The sequence below is a fragment of the Pinus tabuliformis genome, chromosome 2_1 (assembly GCF_031772625.1).
Source record: "Pinus tabuliformis cultivar Carrire ecotype Pingquan chromosome 2_1, CPIR1, whole genome shotgun sequence".
In the NCBI taxonomy this organism is placed as follows: Eukaryota; Viridiplantae; Streptophyta; class Pinopsida; order Pinales; family Pinaceae; genus Pinus; species Pinus tabuliformis.
The window spans coordinates 153631336-153656028 of NC_142299.1; the positions used below are offsets into that span (position 1 = coordinate 153631336).

At 38.0% G+C, this 24693-nt stretch overlaps 1 protein-coding gene across 1 annotated transcript in view; it reads right to left on the bottom strand.

Moving 5' to 3' along the window:
* LOC149199199 (developmentally-regulated G protein 2-like) overlaps positions 1-24693 on the bottom strand; it is a 216056-nt gene that overhangs the window by 182090 nt on the left and 9273 nt on the right. The window contains exon 2 of the mRNA XM_089402339.1: positions 20146-20274. Within this exon, the coding sequence (XP_089258465.1) occupies positions 20146-20215 (70 nt within the window). The 5' untranslated portion in view covers positions 20216-20274. The remainder of the gene's footprint in view (positions 1-20145; positions 20275-24693) is intronic.

Sequence of the window (24693 nt, forward strand, 5' to 3'; positions counted from 1 at the left end):
AACTAAATATGGCTCACAAAATGTAATCCAGAGTATTTGGAAAATAAAGATATCCATTGAGGATAAAAACAATAAAATATAAATGTACAAGACAATGATATGATTGGAATACAATGAAGGTCCAGTATATATAACTAGGTAGGATGCCTTTTCATGAATAGTCATGTCCTTTCATTATACTTATTATTATTTGTTGATTATTATTTAATTATGAATTATTTAATTGTATTATTTTATATATTTATGTTCATAACTGAAAAAAATAATAATAAATAAATAAATAAAAATAAAAAATAAAAAAATATTAGAACAGTTTATCTTTTCATGTTGTGATGTCATCAAAGCATTTACACTAGCAGAGGGCGTTTTAGCTTTTTATTTCAGAAAATTCTTAATGGTTTTACTTATTCCTTATATTTTGAAAGCATTTTATATCTGGTATCGATTATTGTGCTAACATCTTTGTTTCCATTTCGGGGTTGCTTTGCTTTCATTGTTGGAAGCATTCTACTTTTGTTTTGAGCAAATGTATCTTTCATTCCTGTTGAGCAATTTATCTTAAGGCACTGGTTTTATGGTTTCAATATGTTAATGATTTTTATTGTTCATATCATATTTTGCTCATAATTCTTAAGAGTAATCCACGTTCACTTTAACATCTCTCCAAGAACCTCACATTTCTTTTATCTTAGTTTTCCATATTAGGGACCACCCCCCATAGCTAACCTAGGAGATAGCTTAAACGGAGAGAGAGGGGAGTTAGTGTGACAGCCCCTTCTCTTAGTTCCCTGCCACCAACCACACCTTATGGGGTTGAAGGTTTTTCTCACTGGCTTGTAGGTAGGTGTAGGCAGCAGGGTCAACAGGTCTGAAAGAAATGTGAATTGTTTGTGGCTGAGAAAAAGCCGAATTCCCTGTGGCTTATGAGTTGAAATTGATGCAAGTTACTGTGACTGAGACTGATGTTATTTCCTGTGACTAAGCTGACAAATTTGGATGGTTTGACTTGGCATCTTGGAGGTTGGATTCTTGTATTAGAATTGGGTCTTAGATTTCTCACTTTGATCTGATTCTATAAGAAGAGAAGTTAGATTGGGGTTGTCCCCTTGTGGGGTTTTGCTCTAGCTTGAAGCCTATATCCTTGTATTCTTTGTCTCTTGTGATCTTCATGTTTTATACTTTTGGTAATTGCTTGATGAAAGCAGACAACATAAAAATTTAATAAAGAAGCCAACACATTCACAAGAAATTATCATGACAAAGAAATCAACCCTGATTCATAAGCTACTGATTTTTCAACACGGTATCAGAGCTAAGATTAGAAGAAGACATTCTGAAGATCACACCTTGTTGGCATATTTGGAGGTATTCTTGCAGACTGAGGAAGATGACCTGAAGACTGAAGCACTGTCAAGAAAACCCTAAGTAGGGATAAGAACTCAGAGTAAAAGATCAAATTTCTATTTTCTGTGATAGCATCCGAATTTTATCCAAAGTATATATCATCTGTCATACCCTAAGACTACATATGATGCAAGTTTCTGAAGTCTCTATATGATGCAAGTTCATGCAAGTTTGACATGATATACTTTTCTATATTGATACAAGTTTTTGTGGCATTCGAATCCCTGTAATTCTATGGCATCCAAAGGTGTCTGAACTTTTCGTAGAGTTAAGGAACTAGCATTTGAAACTTAACAACATATACAGGCGCTGAAGGTTCTGAGTCATCTCTCTAAAGCTTTTAAAGCAACACTCTTTCTGAAGATCCAAAGTGTTTATAAAATTTAAAATTGATGGCTTGAATCCATCCAAACCATATATTTGCATCCAATTGTGGCAATATGACTTTATGAAAGGTCGAAAATATAAACCTAGGGGCAAAAGACAAAATTTATATATAGAACAAAATAATAAAATATCCAATGCTCATCATATGAATTTTCTGAGGCAAAAGAACGTCAACAATATGATCTATCTATAGTAAACAAAGGTATCCATTTAAGGGCCACTGTGGCAAACAAGAGGTATTTGAACCCTCTGCATCTAAACATTCTACCAAAGACACTCGAGCTCACTATGACATTCATCTGAGATCAGGAGAAGGCACCCAAATTTGTTGTTAATCTAAGCAATCAAGAAGAAGTCTGAAACAGAACTTATGAGATCAATTGATAATACTTCTACAACATGATCAGATCATGTGGTACTCCAACATATCTCTGATAATCCAAATTGAAGAAACAAATCAAGATAGCAGATGGTACCCATGTGAAAGGTCTATGTATCAAGGTTCGAATTATGAAGATCTACAATACAAGACCAAGAATCATTGAAGAGTTTGTAATCACAACAAATAGAACTATGACGATGTATGACAACCATAAGTTTTGACTCTTGAGTTATCCGAGTTTGGAAGGACCATCTCTGTATGTCAAGCAGCAAATATATCTCTTCATAAAATGGACTGCAAAAAGTATAGGAAGTCCGTGACATAAACCAAGACTTTGTGAACTGTGGAAAAATTATGATAAGACATTTAACTCATCTTTGTGATACACGTATGAAAAGCAACCGAGACATTGGATATCTATTGAAGAAGTATGAAGCTTATCTCTAAAGACACCATTACACATAGCAGCAAAAGGTAATATCAAGCTTAACGAAGGACTAAAATCAATGTGAAGACCATATTGAGATCTGGTTGCAGAAGTGAGTCTGATTTCAATAAGCAACCTTAAGGAGTTACAATACTCGAATACGTGATGGAGAAAAGGTAAGGTTGCAGAGGTATGTATAATTTTTGTGTGCATTTCATGATTTGTGTCAAAATTCACTAGATCATGGTGATGGTCATTTGAAAAATAGTGAAAGGATGCGCATAGATATAGATTAGAGACACTGACATATAAGACATTGTTGATATGATAATACTCCAACTATTTTGTTTGCTATAAAGTCTATGTCTTGAGTCCAAGAAATGAAAGTGTCTCTAGGGTTTTGCAGTTGATCCTTTTGCATGCTTTGAAGACCTTGAGAATCTAGGGTTTGCAGAACTTGCAGTTTGTGCAGTCATCAAGACTTTTGGGTTTTAGGGTTTGTGAACCCTTACATAGTTTGGATCAAGAAGAACCCTAGCAGCAAAAACCCTATCTAATCATATTCACTATTAAAGATAAATCTAAGCCTTGATGTTTAATGTGAGAACAAGGTTGGTGAATAGGTCCAAGATTAAGAGGGAGCTAATCCTTCTCAAAAGATAAGTAATTTATATCTCCTTGTTTATTATCTTTGTGCCTTGTTATTTTTGTTCTTTCATGGTCTTCTAATAAAGGTTGCAGGTCAAGACAAGATTTATCTAAAGCTTGACTAGCAGAAGGAAGAAGTAGAAGAACGTGGCAAAGCATGAAGATGAAGGGAGCAGTTTGAAGCTTGAATCAAAGAAGTTGATTAGAGGGCAAGAAGTTCACTTACCTCAGATGGAAAGAGGGAGCTATAAAGACCCTGATGGATACGATATTAATTGAAGATTGCAGCTAATTGGTTCGCTCCAAGGACACATTGATTGATGATTGAAAGTTGAAGAGCATGAAGCAGAACTCTGTTGCAATATGAAGATAGACCATGCAAAGGAATGTTGACCTCAGAGAGAGCAAGTAGCAAGAATTTGAAGAATCTCACACCTTGACTACAAGCTATTGTGATTTGGCAACTATGATAAGGATGGGATATGGTTAGGCTTCCTAAGAAGACATATTGCAGAAGTATGTGAAGAAAATAGAAATAAAGCAGATGAGATAACTTGTTTGATGATATTGAACCAGTAGTTGTTTGATTCGATTTAAGAGCACATGGATTGAGTGGACAGCACTAATGATGGCTTGGAAGAGCATGAGGGTAGAATTATGTAATGTAAAGAAGAAGGCATGTGCTAGACGCTGTGAGAAAGTTTGGCTCCTTGAAGAAGATAGATAAACCATTTGATGACAAAGTTGCAAGAAGACTGTCAAGATCAAAGAAAGTCGAAGTTCGATATTATGTGATGTTGTTACGAGCCGAAAAACCCTACAAGCTACTACTAAGATCTAGACTAACAAATAAGTAGTTGATGAATGAGACAAGCTAAGGCTTGTTGTTATGTCTACTTCATTCAAAGGGAGTAAGGATCTCCTCCCTGGTTGGCCTCTACGCTACTCTACACAGCCCACTTGGCGTCAAGCCTCTGACTGGTCTCTAATGAATTTGTTTTGCCTTCTGCTAACTGGAACTAAAGACGTCTCTCACTCTCGGCAAATCGAACTTGCCTCTAGAAGTTGTTGCGCTGCCCCTACGTCAGTTTCTCTGTGGCTCTTCTGCTTCTCCGCAAATGCCCTCACCGAATCTGGAATACTTCCTCCAGCCTCACTGTCTCTGCCCCTCACTCACTGCATCGATCTATAGCTCTCTCGGCAACTGAGTGCTGCTACTCTGGAAATCGATTTGCCAAGAAATCGAACTGCTCAAGTGTATCCTCCATCACCAAATCGAACTCCTCTTATAATCCTCTGTTAGAGCACCAACGACCAAGATTAAAACATAATCACTGGCTAGGATCATCTCTGGATCGATCCGTGTGAGTTTCTAGATGATTCTTGCCTTGACTTAATTAATACTGATTAATTAACCAAATTCCCTAAGTTTAGACTTAGGAAATATTTAAACACTGGTTAATAATCTAATTAAGTCATTTCTATGCGGAATTTCCAGAAAGGATTTCTGGGTTTTGGAGATCTCATGTATTCTAGCCTCTCCACCAAATTTCATGGCTATAACAAATCTAATGCTACAAAAACTAACAGTTGAAGCTTGATGATGCTTATCAAACTGAACTCTTCTTATGAGAATATTTCAATTTTAGAGTATCATTATATCCTGTTGTGTAATTATGAATATCTCTCTCGTTAAAAGGAAGTGTTGAAAAGTGTAACTAGGTTCAGCCTTCATAATTATCATTGTACTTGTATCATTATGTAAAAAGCAAAAGGAAGAAAAAGAAGTTTGTATTAGTTAAGCATGTTCTTCATGCTTCTAGGATTTATTGAGTAAAAGAGTCAAAATCCTATTTGGACTTCTTATAGAGAAAAAGCAAAAAGAATTTTCAAAAATGTAATTTGGGTCAATTCACCTCAAGAAGCCAAGTTGGCCCTCTTGGATCACAAGTCGGCTAACTCAAAAGATGTATTTTTGCATATGAAAACAACTATCTATCGGCATACATCCTCCATCAAATGGCAAGTAATTCGGTGCTTTTTTGTGATGAGTTTTGAGGCAGAATTATGCGAAGTTCAGAAGTTATATTCCTGTAAAGACATGCAAGTTCCTTGTGGAAGAATATCTGAAACAATGTGAGTTCTCTATGGAAAATGATCTGAGATGATGCAAAGTTATTTATGGCATATAGTCTAAACAAAATGTGAGTTTCTCTATAGCAAATGATCTGAAAGAAATGTGAATTCTCTGTCGCTAAGATAAAGGTGAATTCCAGGTGGCTTATGAGTTGAAATTGATGTGACTAAGATTGATGTTATTTCCTCTGACTAAGATGATGGATTTGGAGGGCTTGACTTGGCGTCTTGGAGGTTGGATATTTGTATTAGTCTTGGATCTTTGATTTCTCACTTTAATCTGATTCTATAAGAAGAGAAGTTGGTTGGATTTTCCCCCTTGTGGGGTTTTTCCCTAGCTTGAAGCCTATATCCTTGTGTTCTTTGTCTCTTGTGATCTTCATGTTTTACACTTTTGGTAATTGCTTGATGAAAGAAGAGAACATAAAAAGTTAATTAAATAAGCCTAATTCATAAGCTATTGATTTCTCAACACTCTCGACCTAAGCTCCAACACTTCGCCTACACCACGAATTATACAAACTGGCAGCCCCGTCCCACAGCTCTCTCTGTGTTCCTTGACCTGGCTGGTAGACATTGTGACAATTGCCTTCTCCCTGATAATGTGGTGGCTTGCATGTCCCTTTCTCCGTGTGCAGCCAAGTAAAACTATGGTTGACTCAAGCCTAGTCCTAGCAGTCGTTACCTCTGTGGACGATGGTGGTTGTTCATTCTTTACATCCTTCTCTACACCAAATCTCCATGTGTTGGGGACAACATTAACCTAGCCCCTGACTATCTACCAGCGACCGATGGCTTGTCTCAACCTGTCTTCGCGCTTAAGCTTTAGCCTGTCCCGTTGACCTTTTCGTCCTAACAGTGCCAGTCCCCTAGTTGTTCAGTCTCTACTCAATTATTTGGTTGTTGCATCCTGCTCGCAGCCTCTTGTCGCTGTTGATGGTTTCTCTAAGCTTGTCGCTCTGTCGCGGCCTTGCCCTGGTAGCTTTTTGGTGCTACTATAAACTGGGTGGGCCATCAAGCCTATTAGCCACCCATGGCCCATCGTGCTTCCTTTGTTCTTTTTTCTTTTTCCTTTTTTAATAAAATCATGCCCTTGTTTTTTCTTTCAAAAAAAATGACTCTTTAAAAAAAAAACTTTGGTCATTTAACCAATTTATTTCGCCCTCTAAAAAAACTCCAACTTGTACGTTCACAACTAAACCTAGCCCCAACAATCCTGTATGAACCTCACCTCTACAATTCCGAGATTTGTTTTCTTCATAGTTCCAGCTCTATACCATGTTAGTTTATGAACCCAACACATGGCATTTAATTCCTAGCATAAAACTTACTAAATAAACACAGCTACTGTCCTAACAAAATATTTAGTTTAAGAACAATTACACAACCAATCTAAATCACATATCACACAAATTTCTGCCCAATCACAGTTCTTCATTAATAGAGTAATATGAACCTACTTGGGCTCCTATCCTGGGATAATGGCCCAACTAAGGAATTACATAGACAGCGATAAACTTCAAGTTATTCACCTAATCAAGCCCTAGATCCGTCATTTGATCTTCCTCGGCTGATTTAGAACTGTCTCCCTCGCTACTCCTTGCACCTTCCTTGGACCCAGTACAGTGCCACTATATAGTGTGTCTATCTCCCTTTCCCTAGCCTTGCTTTTATAACTTTACATTGAGCTAAAACCCTAACCCTAATCTCAAAGTGATTGATGGTCGAGATTAGATCTCGCCTCACTTGAGATCAACGCCTAAAATTAAAACTAAATCACAAAAGTAAATTACTTTACTTTTCCTAAGTTTTTATTAGCTCAATATGCCAACATATTAATATGTGTTTTTTTCTAAGTTACAAGGCAACTTGCTTAACCTAGAGCAAGTATCTTAGGAAGATCTTGAGGAGCAAATTTTGCACGCCTATCAGAGCTACAAACTTCAACACCTATTGCAGGTTTTAAGGACAGTGCTAATGATTTGGATGGAAAAGGTTGTTCCCATGTCTTAATAGGCCGAGCTACCATATGCAAGTTGATCAAATGATAGCTCTTTTTCTATGTTGCAAGAAATGTGGGCTAGGGGGGCATTTCCTCCTGAAAATTGGGACGAAATGTTGAAACACATATGTTACGGGCTTGAAACACGTCTCTCGCTGTATGGGTGCATTTCCCAAGGATGAAACGCAATGTTTCTAGCAAAAAAGTGTTTTTTTTCTTTTTTTTTTCTTTTAACTTTTTTATTTGGTGATCAAATTAATTTGTGGATGTTTTTGGGTGTCTTTCGCAAGTTCTAAAAAGATTCTCAACTCATTCCCTCATCACATGAATTGAGCAAGTCATTTCACTAGGAAAGGGGCAATTTTAGAAAGGAGAAAAGAGGAAGACAGTGGTGGTTTTAGCTAGGGCGATTTCAAGAGTGAGCAAAGGAGATTCCAATAACAGGCAAAAGAGATTTCAAAGCAAATTCGGAGCAGAGAGTTTCTAGCTACGGCATTCTTGGTTTTTCGCTCAGCTACAACCATCTTTCTCTAGTGCTTTGTGGCATTTCAGGGTAGCTTTAGCTACAACAAATTAATTTCAGTAAGAAGCATTCATTTTCTAAGTTTTTTCCTACTATTTCTTGTATTTTTTGAGGGTTTATGCTTCCAAAAATGTTAAAAACGTTTTTTCTTTATAGATTTGTTTTTAACATTTTTTTTGCAGCAAAGGCTTCCAACCAAGGTGCAAGTTCAGCCCCCAAGTCCAACCAAAGGGTTGATTATTATCCTCTTTGGAGGCATGTTAAAAAGCTTGAAAGATGTGCAAGTGGTGGCTCATGCGAAAGGCGATGTAATATTTGCAGTAATTCATATAAGGGCTCCTATCCAAGAGTGAAGGTGCATTTTTTGCATGGAGGAGGAGAGGGGGTTGCAGGTTGCCCAAAAACAACAGACCCAATGGCGAGGAGAGCATATCAAAGAGAGAAAGATGAGGTTGATCGACTTAAAAGAAGGCATGAAGAGCTTGCTAATTGTTAAAGAGTGCAATTAGGAGCTAATTCCCTTCCTAGAATCCCCTCCTTTGATGGCTCATCACTCCATTAGACTGCCCTTGATGGCATCTCCCTTCACCTCAAAAATAAGATTTTTTGGACACCTACAAATGCCTCATTTTCAAGTCAGCCTCATCTCCACAAGTTTTCCCCTCTTCAAGTCAGCCCCATTGGTGAATAGACATGACTCTTCACCCCATGTCAACCACTATAAATATAAGTCAAGTTCACCTCATTTTGGCATCATCTCACTCACACATCTTCTCTCTCATGTTTTGATTGGTTCATACAACCTAAGGCAGCTTCTTCTTTCCACATGTGCGAAGGGTTCCTTGGCAGTTTTGTTTTTCCATGCGTTGACTTTTTGCAGCTGACTTTGACCAACGATGATCGAGGACTTTGTGACATTGTTTGATTGCGATTTGACTTGGAGAAATTATGTTTGGGCAGGCTACATCCATTGGCACACAAAATGAGGAATTTTGGGCAAGTTGACCACAGCCATAATTACAGGCTTTGACCGCAAAATCATTGACTTTGTTTGACTGGTTTTTCATCTCTATTTTGGGCTAACTTTGACCTGCTCAAGAGGCCGAGTCCCTTATTGGTTTGACCGAACTGATTGGAGGTTGTTTGACTATAGCTTGACCAATGTTGACTGGACTGGTTACAGCAAGTTCACTGTTGTTGACAAACTTCAGAATTGCAGATTTGACAAAGACAAATTTCGATCAAATTGGGCTTCTTGTTTTGGCATTGATTTTGGTTGATCATCTTTCTTTGGATAGTCAAAGTTTTGACTTTGACTTTGTCATTGTTGACCACTGCAGTGGTACCAATAGATTTTTTGAAGACTCCATGCCCAAGGATGTACCAAAAGATGCTTGTACCATCAAAGATTATCATATCACCAGAGTTTTTCAACTCTACTTCTTCTCATTTTCTTCTTCAGTCCTCAGATTTTGCAGCCCTATGGTGATATTGTATAAATCAGTGTTGAAAATATCGATATCGACGAGAGTCCAAAAAACATCTCATCAGCAATATCTGCGAAAATATTGGCAAAATATCAACGAGGGTCCAAAAAACATCTTATCAACAATATCGGCAAAAATATCGGCAAAATATCGACGAATATCGACAAGCATAAAAAAAAACGCATAATATATTCATTTTTTTCAGATTTTTAAACATATAAAACAATAACAATATGAACTAAACACATTGGCACAGAAATATGAAGAAAGCACTGATATATATGGTGTCAAATAGAAATGATACATCAAACTTCAAAGGCGATACCAAATCTTGTTGATCCCTGATAATTGTCCAATCAAGGACTCAAACAAAATAACATCACATATACTGTTGATCCCTAATAATTGTCCAATCAAGTACTCAAACAAAATAACATCACATATATAAAACTTTAAAAGTATTTCATCATAATGAGTTATAAACTTATATGTAGCAAAACAAATAAAACTAGCAGCTATCTATCTAAGACTAGTGGCCTCTCCCTAGCAGCTTTCTTTCTGTCTTGTTCAGCAATTGCTTCAAGAGCTTTTTGTGTAACCTCCGCACTAGAAACCATACAAGGCATTACATTTGCATCATGTGTAGGGAGTCTAGCCAGATGGTATTTCAATCGCGTAACCCCTCTTAACATCTTGGTCCCACACAATTTTCATGATATATATGCCCGATTTGCCCCACCAACAACCTCCCCATACTCCCAAAATGGGTCCAAGGCTTTTGGCATATTTGACATTTGTAGTAAACTAATTCAAACCTAGGGCACAAAAAAAAACAAAAAATTGGCATTAAACCCCCAACACAAAAAATAATAAGTAATAACCACCTCATTTTAAAAAAATTACTACATTATTTGCATTTTGCAATGTGAATGAAAAATGGCAATAAGAGGGTGCATAAGAAAGTTGAAAAAAAATGAAGCTTGTTGTCCAAATATGGAGAAAACCCTTGCATTGGCTCATGGGCATGAAAATCATAGCAAATGGAAAAAAAACAAAGAAACAAAATGTTGGTAGGCAAAGAGGCAAGCAAGCATAACCCTAAATCTATGAAAAAATCATTAACATAGGGGTTTTTAAGAACATACCTGTTAATGGAAGAAATGAAGTGTCTCACTGTTCTTCAATCTTTGATCCACCAAAAAAACTTAGTTGGTGGTGATAATCGTTGTTTGATCCTCAATCCCTCCTTGACAACCACCACAAAACTCTTCCCCTTCCTTCTCCAACACTCAGAAACAAAAATGAAGAAAAAAAAGAAACAATTTTCCCTTCCTCTAGCCGCAGCATAACATGCTCGGTGATATTTTCTATCGTCTCGCGATATTTTGCCAATATATTGGCAATATCTTGAAAATATCGCGATATTTTCTCGACAATATTTCAGCTCGCCGAAAATATCGCGATATTTTCGATTATCAGCGATATCTCGCCAATATTATCATCACTAGTATAAATGTCACTAGCATGATGAATAAATCCATGTAACAGGCCTAGGGTGTTGGGACTCGATCAGCAAGCAAGTACACCTTGGAGTGTTTTTTTTACTTGGTTAATTATTCCTGCTTTTTAGCGGCAAATAATCTTCTAGGTTTTTTCACTCATTACATTACTGCAAAGTTGGGGTGACGGGTTAAAGGTTGAAACCCTAACGCATCTTAGTGTCTAGAGTCAATGTACATTACCATGCTAGGTTATCTCTAAAATCTCGCGGAAATTGACTAGGTCTTAGTAGGATTTTTTAATAATTAAAAATTTCCCGCAAAACAAGATTTTTTAATTAATTTCTATTTAATTATGTAAATAAGTGGTCTTCGGAAATGTCTAAGGCATGTGACTACTTGAAATTCATGCTCAGAAGCCCAACATTATCCAAGGACCCCCATTGAAGGACAATAAAACAACTTATAATCCCTCAAAAGCCAATTTTTCTAATGCCAATGGCAAAAATGAGGAAAAAATTCAAAAAAAATGATTAATTGGAAAAAAATTGAAAATTTTCCAAAGTCAAATAAGTCAAATTTTGACATGGAAGATTTCAATCAAGGTCAAAGGTGATGTGGCAACCATATGGGACCCACCACATGAAGCACGAGTCAAAGTCAAAGTTCCACATTGAGTTCATGAGGCAACGTATGGTAAATATTTCACCGTCTAGAGTTAATGTACATTACCATGCTAGGTTATCTCTAAAATCTCGCGGAATTTGACTAGGTCTTAGTAGGATTTTTTAATAATTAAAAATTTCCCGCAAAACAAGATTTTTTAATTAATTTCTATTTAATTATGTAAATAAGTGGTCTTCGGAAATGTCTAAGGCATGTGACTACTTGAAATTCATCCTCAGAAGCCCAACATTATCCAAGGACCCCCATTGAAGGACAAAAAAACAACTTATAATCCCTCAAAAGCCAATTTTTCTAATGCCAATGGCAAAAATGAGGAAAAAATTCAAAAAAAAATGATTAATTGGAAAAAAATTGAAATTTTTCCAAAGTCAAATAAGTCAAATTTTGACATGGAAGATTTCAATCAAGGTCAAAGGTGATGTGGCAACCATATGGGACCCACCACATGAAGCACGAGTCAAAGTCAAAGTTCCACATTGAGTTCATGAGGCAACGTATGGTAAATATTTCACCTTTGATTTAACTATGGAGAGATTAAAATATAAAGTTAAAAGTGGACGAGAAAATCCAAGGGAATTAAGGTGGGATACATTAAAATAATTTCAACTTGAAGGGGGGACAAGAAAGGCGACATGGCAAACTTTGTCCCACACTTTGTCATGCATATATCCCTTTGATTCAAAAGTGCAACGTACCACATATTTTTGGCATTTATTGGTCACGAATTTGGTGTCCCAATGTTAATAAGTGAAAAATGAGGTGGAATTATAAAAGTAGAAAAAGAGGATCCGAATAAACAATACATTTCGCTGCAATTAATAGAAAAGGATATTACTTTCAGGTTGGTGGCTTGTTACTTTGCCCCAACAAACTCAAAGATCTATAAAAGAAGAAATTTAGACAACGAAGACCCATATGCCTCATTGAAGAGAGATATATCTTTATTCAGCCCTCTTAGGGAAATATTGTTAATAGGTGACTTTAACGCAAGGACAATGAACAACCAGTCCCTCCATGTGAGCAATGAAGAAAGAGGAGAAAACAATCCCCTGTGGTTGGAAGAGGGGGTAGTCAACCTTGGGAAAGGGATTCACAAGATGAAAATGGGGGTGTGACGCACTTTGGGGCACAATTACTGGGGCTCTTTAGTTTGTTTGACATGGTTATTTGCAATGAAATGAGAAGGTGGCCAGCTTCAAGAGGGACCACATGCAAAACTTACAATGGTCAAAGTGTGGTAGATTATGTAATCTTCTCCCAAAGTTTCACCTCTAGACTGTTGAAATTCGATATTGGGGACTGTCCTATCGAAATGAAATCTGACCATGCCCCTCTATTTGTTAAGCTCGATTTTGCCCATACTAATCCACGCAATAGGCAAACTCTGGGAATAAAAAAGAAGACTCTCTACAAAGGAAAAAACCTCATAAATAAGGAAAACAAGGAAAGGTTCAGTGCTTCTCTTAAGCAGCAATTTCAGACTATAGAGCATGGCATGGCAGATAAGACAACCACTGAGACGGATTGCCATGTTCATTGCAGTTCATTGATCCCAACAATTCATAGGGCCTTAAGTGCATGCAAAAGGTCCCACCCCAAGAAGGGAACTACAAGAAAGTTTCTGGCAAATCAATGGTATGATGAAGCATGCAAGGCAGCCACAAGATCTGTAAAAGAGAGAAAGTGGAGCAAAGAAAATAAGACATAAAAAATTAGTACAATCAAAAAAAGAAGAATATGTAAATAAAAGAAGAAAGGAGTTAATCTCTCTTGGAAAACACAACCCCAAGGGATTTTGGAAAGAGCTACAGCAAAGGAGAAAGCAAACTAAAAACAATATTACAAGTGGCCAATGGTTGGAGTATGTGAGCCTCCTCTATGAGCGGGTGCACGAAAAAGATACTCCCCCCACGGTGAACACTTCAGTGGAACTATTCACAGAGAATGATATCAAGTAGGGAATAACGAATTTAGCAAGCGGTAAAGCAGAGGCCATAGACGACCTTAAAGCCAAATTCCTAAAATGGGGAGTTGAGCTCCTTGCTCCTCATTTAAAAGGAATTTTTGATGGGATCATCCAGGACGGCTTTCCAGGCGAGTGGACTACCAGTGTGGTCATTCCTCTCTTTAAGAGTGGAGATATCAATGACCCCTCTAACTACCGCACTATTATGGTCAACCCCCTCATAGGCAAGCTTTTTGGGAGCATGATAGAGCGAAGAATCAGCGGTTGGGTAGAAAATAAGGGAAAAAGGGCAAAGGACAAGAAGGCTTTAGACCTAGACACTCTACCATTGACCATTGTGTCACCTTGAGACATTTGATAGAGAAAGTTTGGGACAAGCAAGGTGAAATAGCCTATTGTTCTTTTGTGGACTTCAAGGTGTGAATTTGAAGAGTATGGGAAATTTCCATCATTAGTTGCCTCATTACATGCATCAAGACACAAGGGATAGTGAGCTAAGGAAGAAATTCCCATAAGAAATTCTTCTTTGATTAGATTAGATCCCAGATCTAAGCCTTGCAAATCCAAGTCTTCATGAGAAATCGAGAAATCGACCAATGTACCTGGGCATTCATCACCATATATAGTAATGGAGTCATTGTCATCAAGATGATGATTTCCAAGCCTTTATCTTGGTTAAGAGCTTTGTTTTCATTCAATTGATTACCAAGAACAAAAGATCCTTGATTAGCCAAGAATGTAGAAACATCATCGGAATTTGTAAAAGGGAAGAGAGATGGAATGTATCTTCATCCTTTTGCTCCATTAACTGTGAGATGTGACCACCTTGTACCTGATCACCATTTGGACTAGCACATTGAGAATCAAGAGTATCTGAAGCAATTGATGGTGGAGCCGATTTATTGAGTGAACCAAGGTACAAGGGCCATGAGGTGAAATGATAAATAATGAAAGGTATCCCTTGAAGAAGCAATACTTTCGATCAAATTAAATTCAAGATTTAGATTATGCACATTAATGTCAACTTGAGGAATCAAGGGATCAGCCTTCACATTAGGCTCTGTGAAATTATTGGAACATTCAAAGTTTTTCTGGATAAGATCTTGACCATGGAAAGTAGGTGAAGGTGGAATAAGTGGATCAGCAATTTGATTTCCAAATCTCCCAATTTCAACATCGGCACAAGAGACTACTTCATTTGATAATGAAAAGGGAGGAGGAAAAGAGACATAAGGGGTAGCAGATTCTTCTACCAAGGGTTGAGGTGCCTTAGGACTGAGAAAGGTTGGAAGAACCAAATTTGGGATAAGATTTTTTTGACTCGGGATTTGAAAATCACAATTGTTATAAGATGATCCATTATCAACGGGAGATTCAAATTCAAATTGTTTCAAAGAGATTCGAACCAAACGCCAAAACTTTTCATCGAAGAAAATCTCAATCCACATCTCTTTCAAGAAATGCAAAACAAAGATGAAGAAATCTATCAGCAAAATACTTTAATGATTCATTAGGTTTCATTCTAAGTTGATTGATCCTTTTATATACATCTTGATAGGCGTACCTATCAAAAGATTCACGAAGCTCCTTGATGAGTTGCTCAAATGAATGGATAGAAGCGATTGGTAACGTGTGGCACCATTGCTTGACATGACCTGCAAGTGTGAGGATGAATAGCCTGCAAGCGACATCTTCACAATTCACTTCATTAGAAACACAAAATTTAAGAAACTGAAGTGTTTGTTCAAGTATAGATGTTTAACCCTACCATCAAACTTAAACTGTGACAAGTTGTGAATTACTTCCACGGGGATTGTTAGATCAAGTCTTTTGGAAAAGCATCACAAGATTAAGATTTGGGGAGGAGCCACTTCAGATGAAAGATTCAAACCAGGCTCCACGAGCCTCGCTTGTCGTCCGGCCCTCCTAGCGCCAAAAGTGTTGACAGTGTTGGAAATCCGCCAACACGAAGAGGCATCATCCCAGATGGGACTCCCACACCAAACAGTGTACAGTCTAATTGGGACTTTATAACGAGGAGATCCCCTTTGTGTTGGCGGATTTCCAATGCTGTCAACACATTCACAATCCCCTATTTAGGATGGAAGCAAAGGTCGACATCAAGCCATATCAAGGTGAGATTGACGCTCTATACATAAAACATTGGATGTGACAATTAGAAGTTTATTTTAGTGTTCATCACATAGAAGAAGAACAAAAGATCTCATTTGCTCGAGTGAAATTAGAGGGCCATGCCTTGACCTGGTGAGAAAGCCATATGGAGAACCTGAGGATGGAGGGAGATCTAGCAACCAAGCAGGAGGATTTCAAAACTATGATAAAGTCACAGCTTTACCCTATTGGGTATGTACAGGACCAGCGGGTCCGATGGCATTACTTCAAGAAGAAGCAGGCACAAAGTAGTACATCACAAAATTTAGAACGATGGCCATAATGATGGGTATCTCGCCAAAGAACCTTTACGTACTCATCAAGTATCTGGAGGGTCTACATAGCAATCTACAAAAGCAAGTGATGTTATTCAAAACCATATTGGTGGACAATTTTTGTGTACAGGCACAATACATGGAGAACATAGACCAGAAGAAAGAGAAATCAAGTGGTTAAAAGCAGGAGGAGCAACAAGAAGCTTTTGAGGGGAAGAAGCGGAAAGGGGTCAAAGACAAAAATATAGCAGCCACAGCACACAAGTGCATTGCAACCATTGTAACATTGACAGTCATACAAAGGAGAAGTGTTGGAAGTTGCATCCAAAGCTCAACCTAAGGAACAAAAAGAATGATGTTGAGAAGGAAAATCTCATGGCCATTGATTCGAGCAACCAGGTGGAAAGTAGCTCAGATGTAGATGGGAAGATTGTCCATACATTAGTGCAAAATGCGGTGAATTTGATTAGCCTTTAGCAATAGGAAGAGAAAGAAGTGATCAAACTCTTCCATAGAAAGATACAGGTGAAGAAGACAAAAATTGATGCTCTGTTCGACTCATGATCACAGGTGAATCTCATTGCAGCGGAGCTGGTCAACGAATTGGAATTAGAAGTTTGTGATCATCCAAGCCCATATCAATTAGCATGGGTAAATAAGAATATGGAAATAAGGGCAACCAAATAGTGCAAAATCAGATTTGCTATCAGTGTTGATTTTATTGATGAAGTAGAACAAGATGTAGTTCCCCTTGATGTAAAGAGTGGTGTTTGGTAGTCCCTATATGTACATGTCTAACACAATCTTCATGCAGAGAGCCAACCAATACCGCCTCATCAAGCATGGCAAATCCTTCACCATTAACAGGCACAAGGTCAAGTCCAAAATTCCGCTGGTCAGTTCCAACCAAGCCAAGAAACTGATCAGTTCTAGCAATAAGTAAGTTTTATTGTTTTTAAGAGAAAATCAATCTGTAGAAGAGTTCGTGAGAACAAAGTCATTCCTAGAGGGGCATACTAAGGAACACAAACAACAACTAGAAGAGTTGTTATAGGCATATCGCGGTGTGTTCCAGGATCCTAAAGGGTTACCACCTAAGAGGGATGTGGAGCACAAGATCTAGTTGTTGCCACACTCCCCATTGCCAGACATTGTGCTGGAGTTTCTAAGTCTACCAGTTAGAAACCCTCCATGCACTTTATCTGATTTATTCCTACCTACTTGTTGTGTTACTTAACAAGTTATTTACAATGTAAATACTGAAAATAAACACTAGTGCATGTTCAACATATTACAGATCAACAACTGAAGGAAACAGAAACAATCACACCAAATGACACCGTAATTTTTGGACCAATGTCCTCGAAAAAACCCAATGTGGGAAAACCGGTGCAGCTATCTGAGGGTTTTCTTATTAAGCAATATCAAAGTACAATCTGGGTGCCAAATCCGGCCTACCCAACAGAAAATTTCCTTGGCAATAATACCTCTCAGTTTGAGACAAATTTCCCGGCTGAAACCCCGGATAATCATTCCGACAATTCCTTAGCTCCAATCTGCCCCAGAAACCCCAGCGTCTGCCTTTCTGAACTGTGTTAGCCCCTCTTTGCCCAGCGCTGGCCCTACGTCACGCTGAATGGGTCTGTGTCAGCCTTAGGAGGCCCTGCGTCAGCCTTCTGGCCCTCTGCGTCAGCAACACTGTTATGTAAAAATTAGTTAGCTAGTTATAGATTATTAGGCAAAGGGCATGATCAAATAGACTGCCATCACCAACCCAAAATTTGCCTCACATATTTACAAACCAAAAACCAGTGTTTTAAAATTCGGCCGGACCGAATCGGATTCCACTAAGCCGACCAAGCTAGACCCCCGGCCAGGTTGGCTCAGTAGAAAAACCGGTTCGGTGGCCATTTGTTACCGAGCCCACTACGCCGGACCCCTGGGTTGCGGTTTGTGGATGGGGAAAGATTGGCTATGGGCTTCATTTATGAGGTTATGGATCAAGGAAAGGAGCAAATAAAGGCATCATACAAGGATAGAGTGGCTAAGTATTGTCCCATTTGGGAAATCATTGATCAAAGATGGAACAATCAACTCCATCGCCCTATACTTAAGTCCCACTCGCAGTCAGGGCTACGCAGGGCCACGCAGAGGTAGCCGGGAGCTGCGCAGAGCTTCAAAGAGGCCAGCGTTTGGAGCACAAAAATTAGCTATTGATAGCCATGATAAAACATTTTAGAGTATGAGGTTGTGATATACTTTTCTCGTTGACGTATCAACAGCCAAAATTAAGTCCCTAATCAACGGCTAAGATTAGATCTGGCTTGATCCATGTCTTTTGGACCATTCTAACACAGTTTCATATTAATTCACATTAATATTTTAATTTCCCTAAGTTTAAACTTAGGGGCTCCATTAAAAATATTGATTATTTTCCTGAACTGTTTAGAATCTGCCCAAACCTCTCCACCAAATTTCGTGGCTAGTGCACATCTGATGCTACCCCAAATCAACACACTGGGTTGTAGAGGCAATCTATTATAAAAGCAAGGTCAATAAGCAATTGCAGCGACTACTATAATAGGGTGTCATTCGACCAAGTACCTCAACATGTGGGTCGCTCATTATCATTAAGCCAAAGAAGGATGGGACTTGGCGGATGTGTATTGATTACAGGATGTTAAAAAATTACACTCAAGAACAATTACCCCCTGCCCAGAATAGACAATATGTTGGATCAATTGCAGTAAGCCATATACTTCACCAAGTTGGACTTAAAGTCAGAATATCACCAAGTGCAGGCCAGAGACAAATATCCCTGGAAGACAACCTTCAAAACCAGACAAGGTTTGTATGAGTGCTTAGTCATGTCATTTGACCTATGCATGAACTAACTATGTTTATGAGGTTAATGAATGATACATTGCGCCATTTTATAGATTCATTTGTTATTGTCTATTTGGATGATATACAAATATACAATGCTACCTAGGAGGAGTACACCTCACATTTGATGGAGATGCTAGAGACATTACAGAGGCACCAGCTACTGGCGAATTTGACCTCAAATGAGGTACAGCAGCATGAAAATCAAGACATTCGTACAGCAGTTTGGCATGATTTTCTGCGCTGAGTTCGCTACAGATTTTGAGGTCTGTACAGCATAGATTTCAGGGAGAGGACAGAACAAATCTCAAGGGGAATTCTGGCACAAATTCCAAGGAGTTTTTGGGCACAATATTCAAGGGATAAGTCTGTGTTTTGCTGAAATTTACTGTTGTAAAAATTATTCTCTGAATAAATAAAATTGCTCTTCTCATTGGTTTTCCTTTCAGGGTTTTTCTAGAGGCTTTGCCCAAAATTCCATGTCAAATGTGTGTTCTCTACCGTTCATTTTCAGCTGTTAAAAGTATGATTTAGTCATGTGTATTTCATCTCATAAAAATCAGATTGGATGTGGTTAAGTTTAACACATTAATTGTGAAGATTTTATTGGAGACTGAAATCAGAGTTTGACTAAGTGTTTGAAAAAAGTCCTACAAAAGAAAACTAGCTTGGTGTTGATTTTTCAACAATAATCAAAAACAATGCAATGAGTAAAAAAGGGGAAAAGAACAGCCACAGCAGCATTTACAATAACATTGAGAATGTCAATAAGCTCTTGTTCAATTCACAATCTATTTACATATATACACATGATCAACAAAGATGAAAGTACATCAGAAAGATACAATAATACTGCATCCACTTGTGATGATACTTCAATTTGAAAAGGGGGTCTATTCATACACAACATTTGGGAAAGTGGTCTTTCACCCAACTAATTGGAACTTCCTACTGAGGATTTTATAATGACGTCTTTATAATGATACCTCAGGATTTTACTCACAACCCACTTACAAAGTAATAAAGTAAATAAATTATTGATGAATAGTAGCTGTTCAATCATTACTAAACAACCAAAATTGACAACAGAACAAAATGTCATATAGTGACTAATTTAGGGCTGCCAGACCATGGTAAGTGGCAACAAATTCATAAGCATTTATGCAACAAAAACACCATGAAATGCATAAGATTGAGAATTTATGGAGGATATGAAGAGATACAATATTAGCAAACTGCGAATTAGAGAGAGCCTGAACCAAACCTGTAGCTTTATTCTTTTGTGTCCGTGCCATCTCGAATTCTATCTCCTTTATCTTCTCTATGATACCCATTGTGCCTGATCTTTCCTGTTCAGACTAAGAAGCTGAAAATTCAGAGATCCCAGTGACACCTGCATTAAGATGAACATCATTGTAATTAATCACTAGCCTGGTATAGTTATTTTGTATCAATCTGTCAGAGAGATACAAAGAATTTAAACTAATGAAACATACAAACCTCCGTATAAGTCAATTAATTCTTCAAAACAAGAAGATTACAAAGGGAAACTAGTTGTAAATAACGGAAATACAAAGAGATGAAAGAGGCAAAAGTATGACAACATAGATTTATGTACTGTGCATACTTATAACTTTTAAGAACATGACAACAGACCATAAGACAGTCTTTGTAATTCAAATGCTGTTGATAATATCACCGATATATCGGCGATATTTGAAAATTTTGTGACATTTTTGGCAAAACGACATATCGCCGAGTAAATATCATGATATTTTCCGTTTTGAAAACATCTTCAAAATATCATCGATATATCACCAAAATATCACGGACTAGGTTTTTTTTGTCATTTTTCTTCGTTGGTCTTGGAGAAGGAAGGGGAATAGCTTTGTGGTGGTTTTCAAGGAGGGACTGAAGATCAAACAGCCATTATCATCACCAACCAAATTATTTTTGTGGATCAAAGATTCAAGAACAGTGAGACAAACTTCATTTCTTCCATTAACCAGTATGTTCTTAAAAAACCTTATGTTAAAGATTTTTTTCATAAATTTAGGGTTATGCTTGCTTGCCTCTTTGCCTACCAACATTTCCCTTCTTTGTTTTTTTTCCATTTTCTATGATTTTCATGCCCATGAGTCAATGCAAGTGTTTTCTCCATATTTGGACAGCAAGCTTCATTTTTGTTTTTTAGCTTTCATATGCACCCTCTTATTGTCATTTTTCATTGCAAGTAATGTAGTAAAAAAATATTTTTTTAAATGAGGTGGCTGTTATTTCTTGTGCATGGGGGTTTAATGCCAATTTTTTTTTTGTTTTTTGGTGCCCAGGGCTTGAATTAATCCACTACAAATATGCCAAAGCCCTTAGACCCCTTTTGGGAGTATGGTGAACCTGATGGGGGCAAATCGGGCATATCTAACATGCAAATTGTGTGGGGACAAGATGACAGGAGGGGCTATGCGATTGAAAACCATGTGGCTAGACTCCCTAGACAAGAAGTTGGGCTTTGTAAGGAATCTAGTGCAAAGCTTATACAAAAAGCTCTTCAAGCAATTGAGGGAAAAGACAGAAGGAAAGAAGATGCAGAAAGAAACAAGGCTGAATATGCAGGTAAATCTTTTGGGATATCTTCTTTCGATTTTGAGGCTTAGGGTAGTGGAAGGGGCTTCACAAGATCACCCGCTAGTGCTCATGTTACTGGGAGTGGGAAGTCATCCTTTTTTGTTCCACGAACCGGACATGGAGCACAACATTCCATAAAATCAGTGGTTAAAATCAATTGTTAAGGAGTTCCAAATCGAGTCTTGTGGATCCTTCCAAGTATAGACAATTGATTGGCTCACTAATGTACTTGGTGAACACACGACCAGACATATGCTTTGCAGTAAATGTTCTCAGTCAATTCCAAGTGGAGTCGAAGCATGATCATTGGATAGCAGCAAAACATATATTGAGTTATCTGTGAGAAACCATTCACTACTGCCTGAAATATGAAAGGAGGAATGATGTCCACTTGATTGGATATACAGACTCTGACTGGGGAGGCAGTGAGCAGGAAGGAAGAAGCACTTGCACTATAGGAGGATGTTTCAGTTTGGGATTCTCCGTGATCTCATGGATGAGCAGAAAGAAAGACACAGTTGCTTTGAGTAGTATGAAGGTGAATATATTGCAGCATGTGAAGTAAGCAGAGAAGCGGTCTGGTTGAGGAAGTCGTTATCTGACCTGTTCGAATGATCGATGGACCCTGCAATGATACATTGTGATAACACTAGTTGTATGCGGTTGTTTGAAGACCCAGTATTCATTGAAAGACAAAGAATATCAACAAGAAGTATCACTACATTCGGAAGCTAGTACAAGATGGTGTGTTGCAACTACAGTATATATCCGCCGATGAGCAGGTAACTGACATTTTGACAAAATCTCTTCCTAGTAAGACGTTTGTGTACTTGAGATACAAGATTGGTTCGGTTTATGTATCCTCCCTAGTTGAGAGGGAGAGATAGGAAGATCATTCTTGTCGTCACTTGGGAAGACAAAATGGAGGATTGAGTAACCATCTTGCATCCAATACTCTTTGAGGGTGAGGCAGGGCATCCAAGATAAGAGTAGTCATGGACCGATATTCTTTGAGGACTAGCTATCCAAGATAAGAATAGTCCAAAGAAGGTCATACTCTGTGAACACCCAGGTGGAGTATGTACCTTGACAGACAATGATGATGGTGTCTATAAATCATTAGTCTCACTAGCATTGTTCTCTGATCTTATGGAGACATAGAGTTGTTAGTCAAGGCCTTGATATGTGACAATGTTGGTTGATATGATGCTAGACAAATGGGTTACTAGGTTCGGTCTTCATAAATATGAAATGTACTTTTGATTCTTGTAAACTGTAAAATGAAAGAAAAATTATTATTATTATTATTATTGGAGCATGGGTTTCATGCTCAAGGTCTTTTAATTTATATGGCAAGGACCCATTGAGTGCTTCTAGGGTTTGTCTTAATTCAAGAAGTCAAAAGAGTCATTGTCATAAGTTGAAGACCCCATCAGGCACATTGTAACTTGTAAAGAAAATTATTTTTGTTTTTAAAAGTGTCGGAATACCCTCCAAGACCAAGTCGGCCTGGCAATTAGCAAGTCAGCGTAAAAGAAAGAGCCACGTCCACCTTGAAGAGCCTATATATAGGAAGGAACTCATCCTCCTTGAGAGACACTCACTCATCACTCATTCTAGCGAAAGCAGAGGAAGAAGAAGGTAGCAAAGAAGGAAGAGGACGAAGAAGAATTTTGTTTGGGTTATTTCTCTCTCACACGTGCTAAGGAGGACTAGGGTTTCTACAACAAATCTAGGGTTTCTATCTACAAGTTCGATCTTGGAGAAAAGGAGACAAGAAGGTCAAGCGAAGGTCGCCAAGGGCCATCCTCAAGCTCTAGAAGTCAAAGAAAGGCAAGAGAAGGTCAAAGGAAGGCTCAAAAGGTAGATCAAAGCTCACAAGTGTGGCAACACCAATTGCAGGAAGGCCGAAATTTCAGATCTACAGTGAAGGCTGAAAATTTTGCAGCAGAAGGTCGAAGGAGTACTATTGGAAGAGATTTGATTGGGTTTGACTAGATCGAGGTTAGCACATCATTCGAAGAGGTTGGTCTTGGTCTTGGAGGGTATTGGTCTTAGTCTTAAGGTCTTGGAATTCGTTAATTGAAGAATCTATAAGAAAAGAGATTTGCGGTTTTTCCTCGCAAGACGAGAGGTTTTGGCCCTGGGTTGCAGCCTATATTCTATGTTCGTGTTCTTCTTGTTTTGGTAGCTATTTGATGATATACAAACATAATAATAAGAAGTAAAGCTAATAAGTAAAAAGACATCACAAATAGTTATCAAGTAAAGAGAAATCATTCTAATAATTGCCCTATAGATTTCTCAACACATGTCTCCCCATTTTCATTAATGACCCCCTCTAGTCACTTTAATACCTTATTGTACCATGTACTTTTTAACTCATAAAGTCACTTTAATATTATAAAAGTACAATGTACTTTTAGTCCTCATAAAGTGACTAAAAAGTCACATGACTTTAATGATCTCATAAAGTCACACTAAAAAGGTGGGTTCACTTGTTTTCCTAGGCTTAGGCAAAAATCACTAGGAAACACCTCCTTGGTACCTTTTTCAACAATTCTGTCAAAATATTCCACGCTTATGCCACCTAGAAACTTGTCCTACCACATCATCACACCCAAGTGGATGACCTCTAATGCCCTTAAGGATTTGGAAAACCTGAAACATAGGTTATATTCCTCTCACTGCGTAGACCACTTTTGATGTAATGCATACATCATTTTGCCCAATGTTGCCCCCGTTTTGCCACCTAGAAACCTGTTTGAACTGTTGACCAAGTTTGACCAAGCTATAACTAGCCACTGCCACCTCTGATTGGAAAAATTCAATGTGGCATCGACTCCTCTAATCAAACTAAACATTCTAAGACCAAGTTGACATTTTGACCATCAAGACCATTTTCAATTGGGAATTGTGTATTACCTTGAGAAACATGAAAATTGTCAAAAATGAGACTGCCATGCATGGCAGAAGGAATATTGCACCAAAGCCAAGGCCACCTATATATATTATAAACTCTATAAACTATAAAAATGGGGTAAAGAGATAGGTGTGCCTTGACACGGGTTGGACTGGCCCATACACCGGTGAACACAACTACAAAAGGAGGGTCCCATAAAAGCATGAGTCCTCGAGTAAGATCACCTAAAGCTTTCCAATCCTATACATGACAAGATGCACCCGA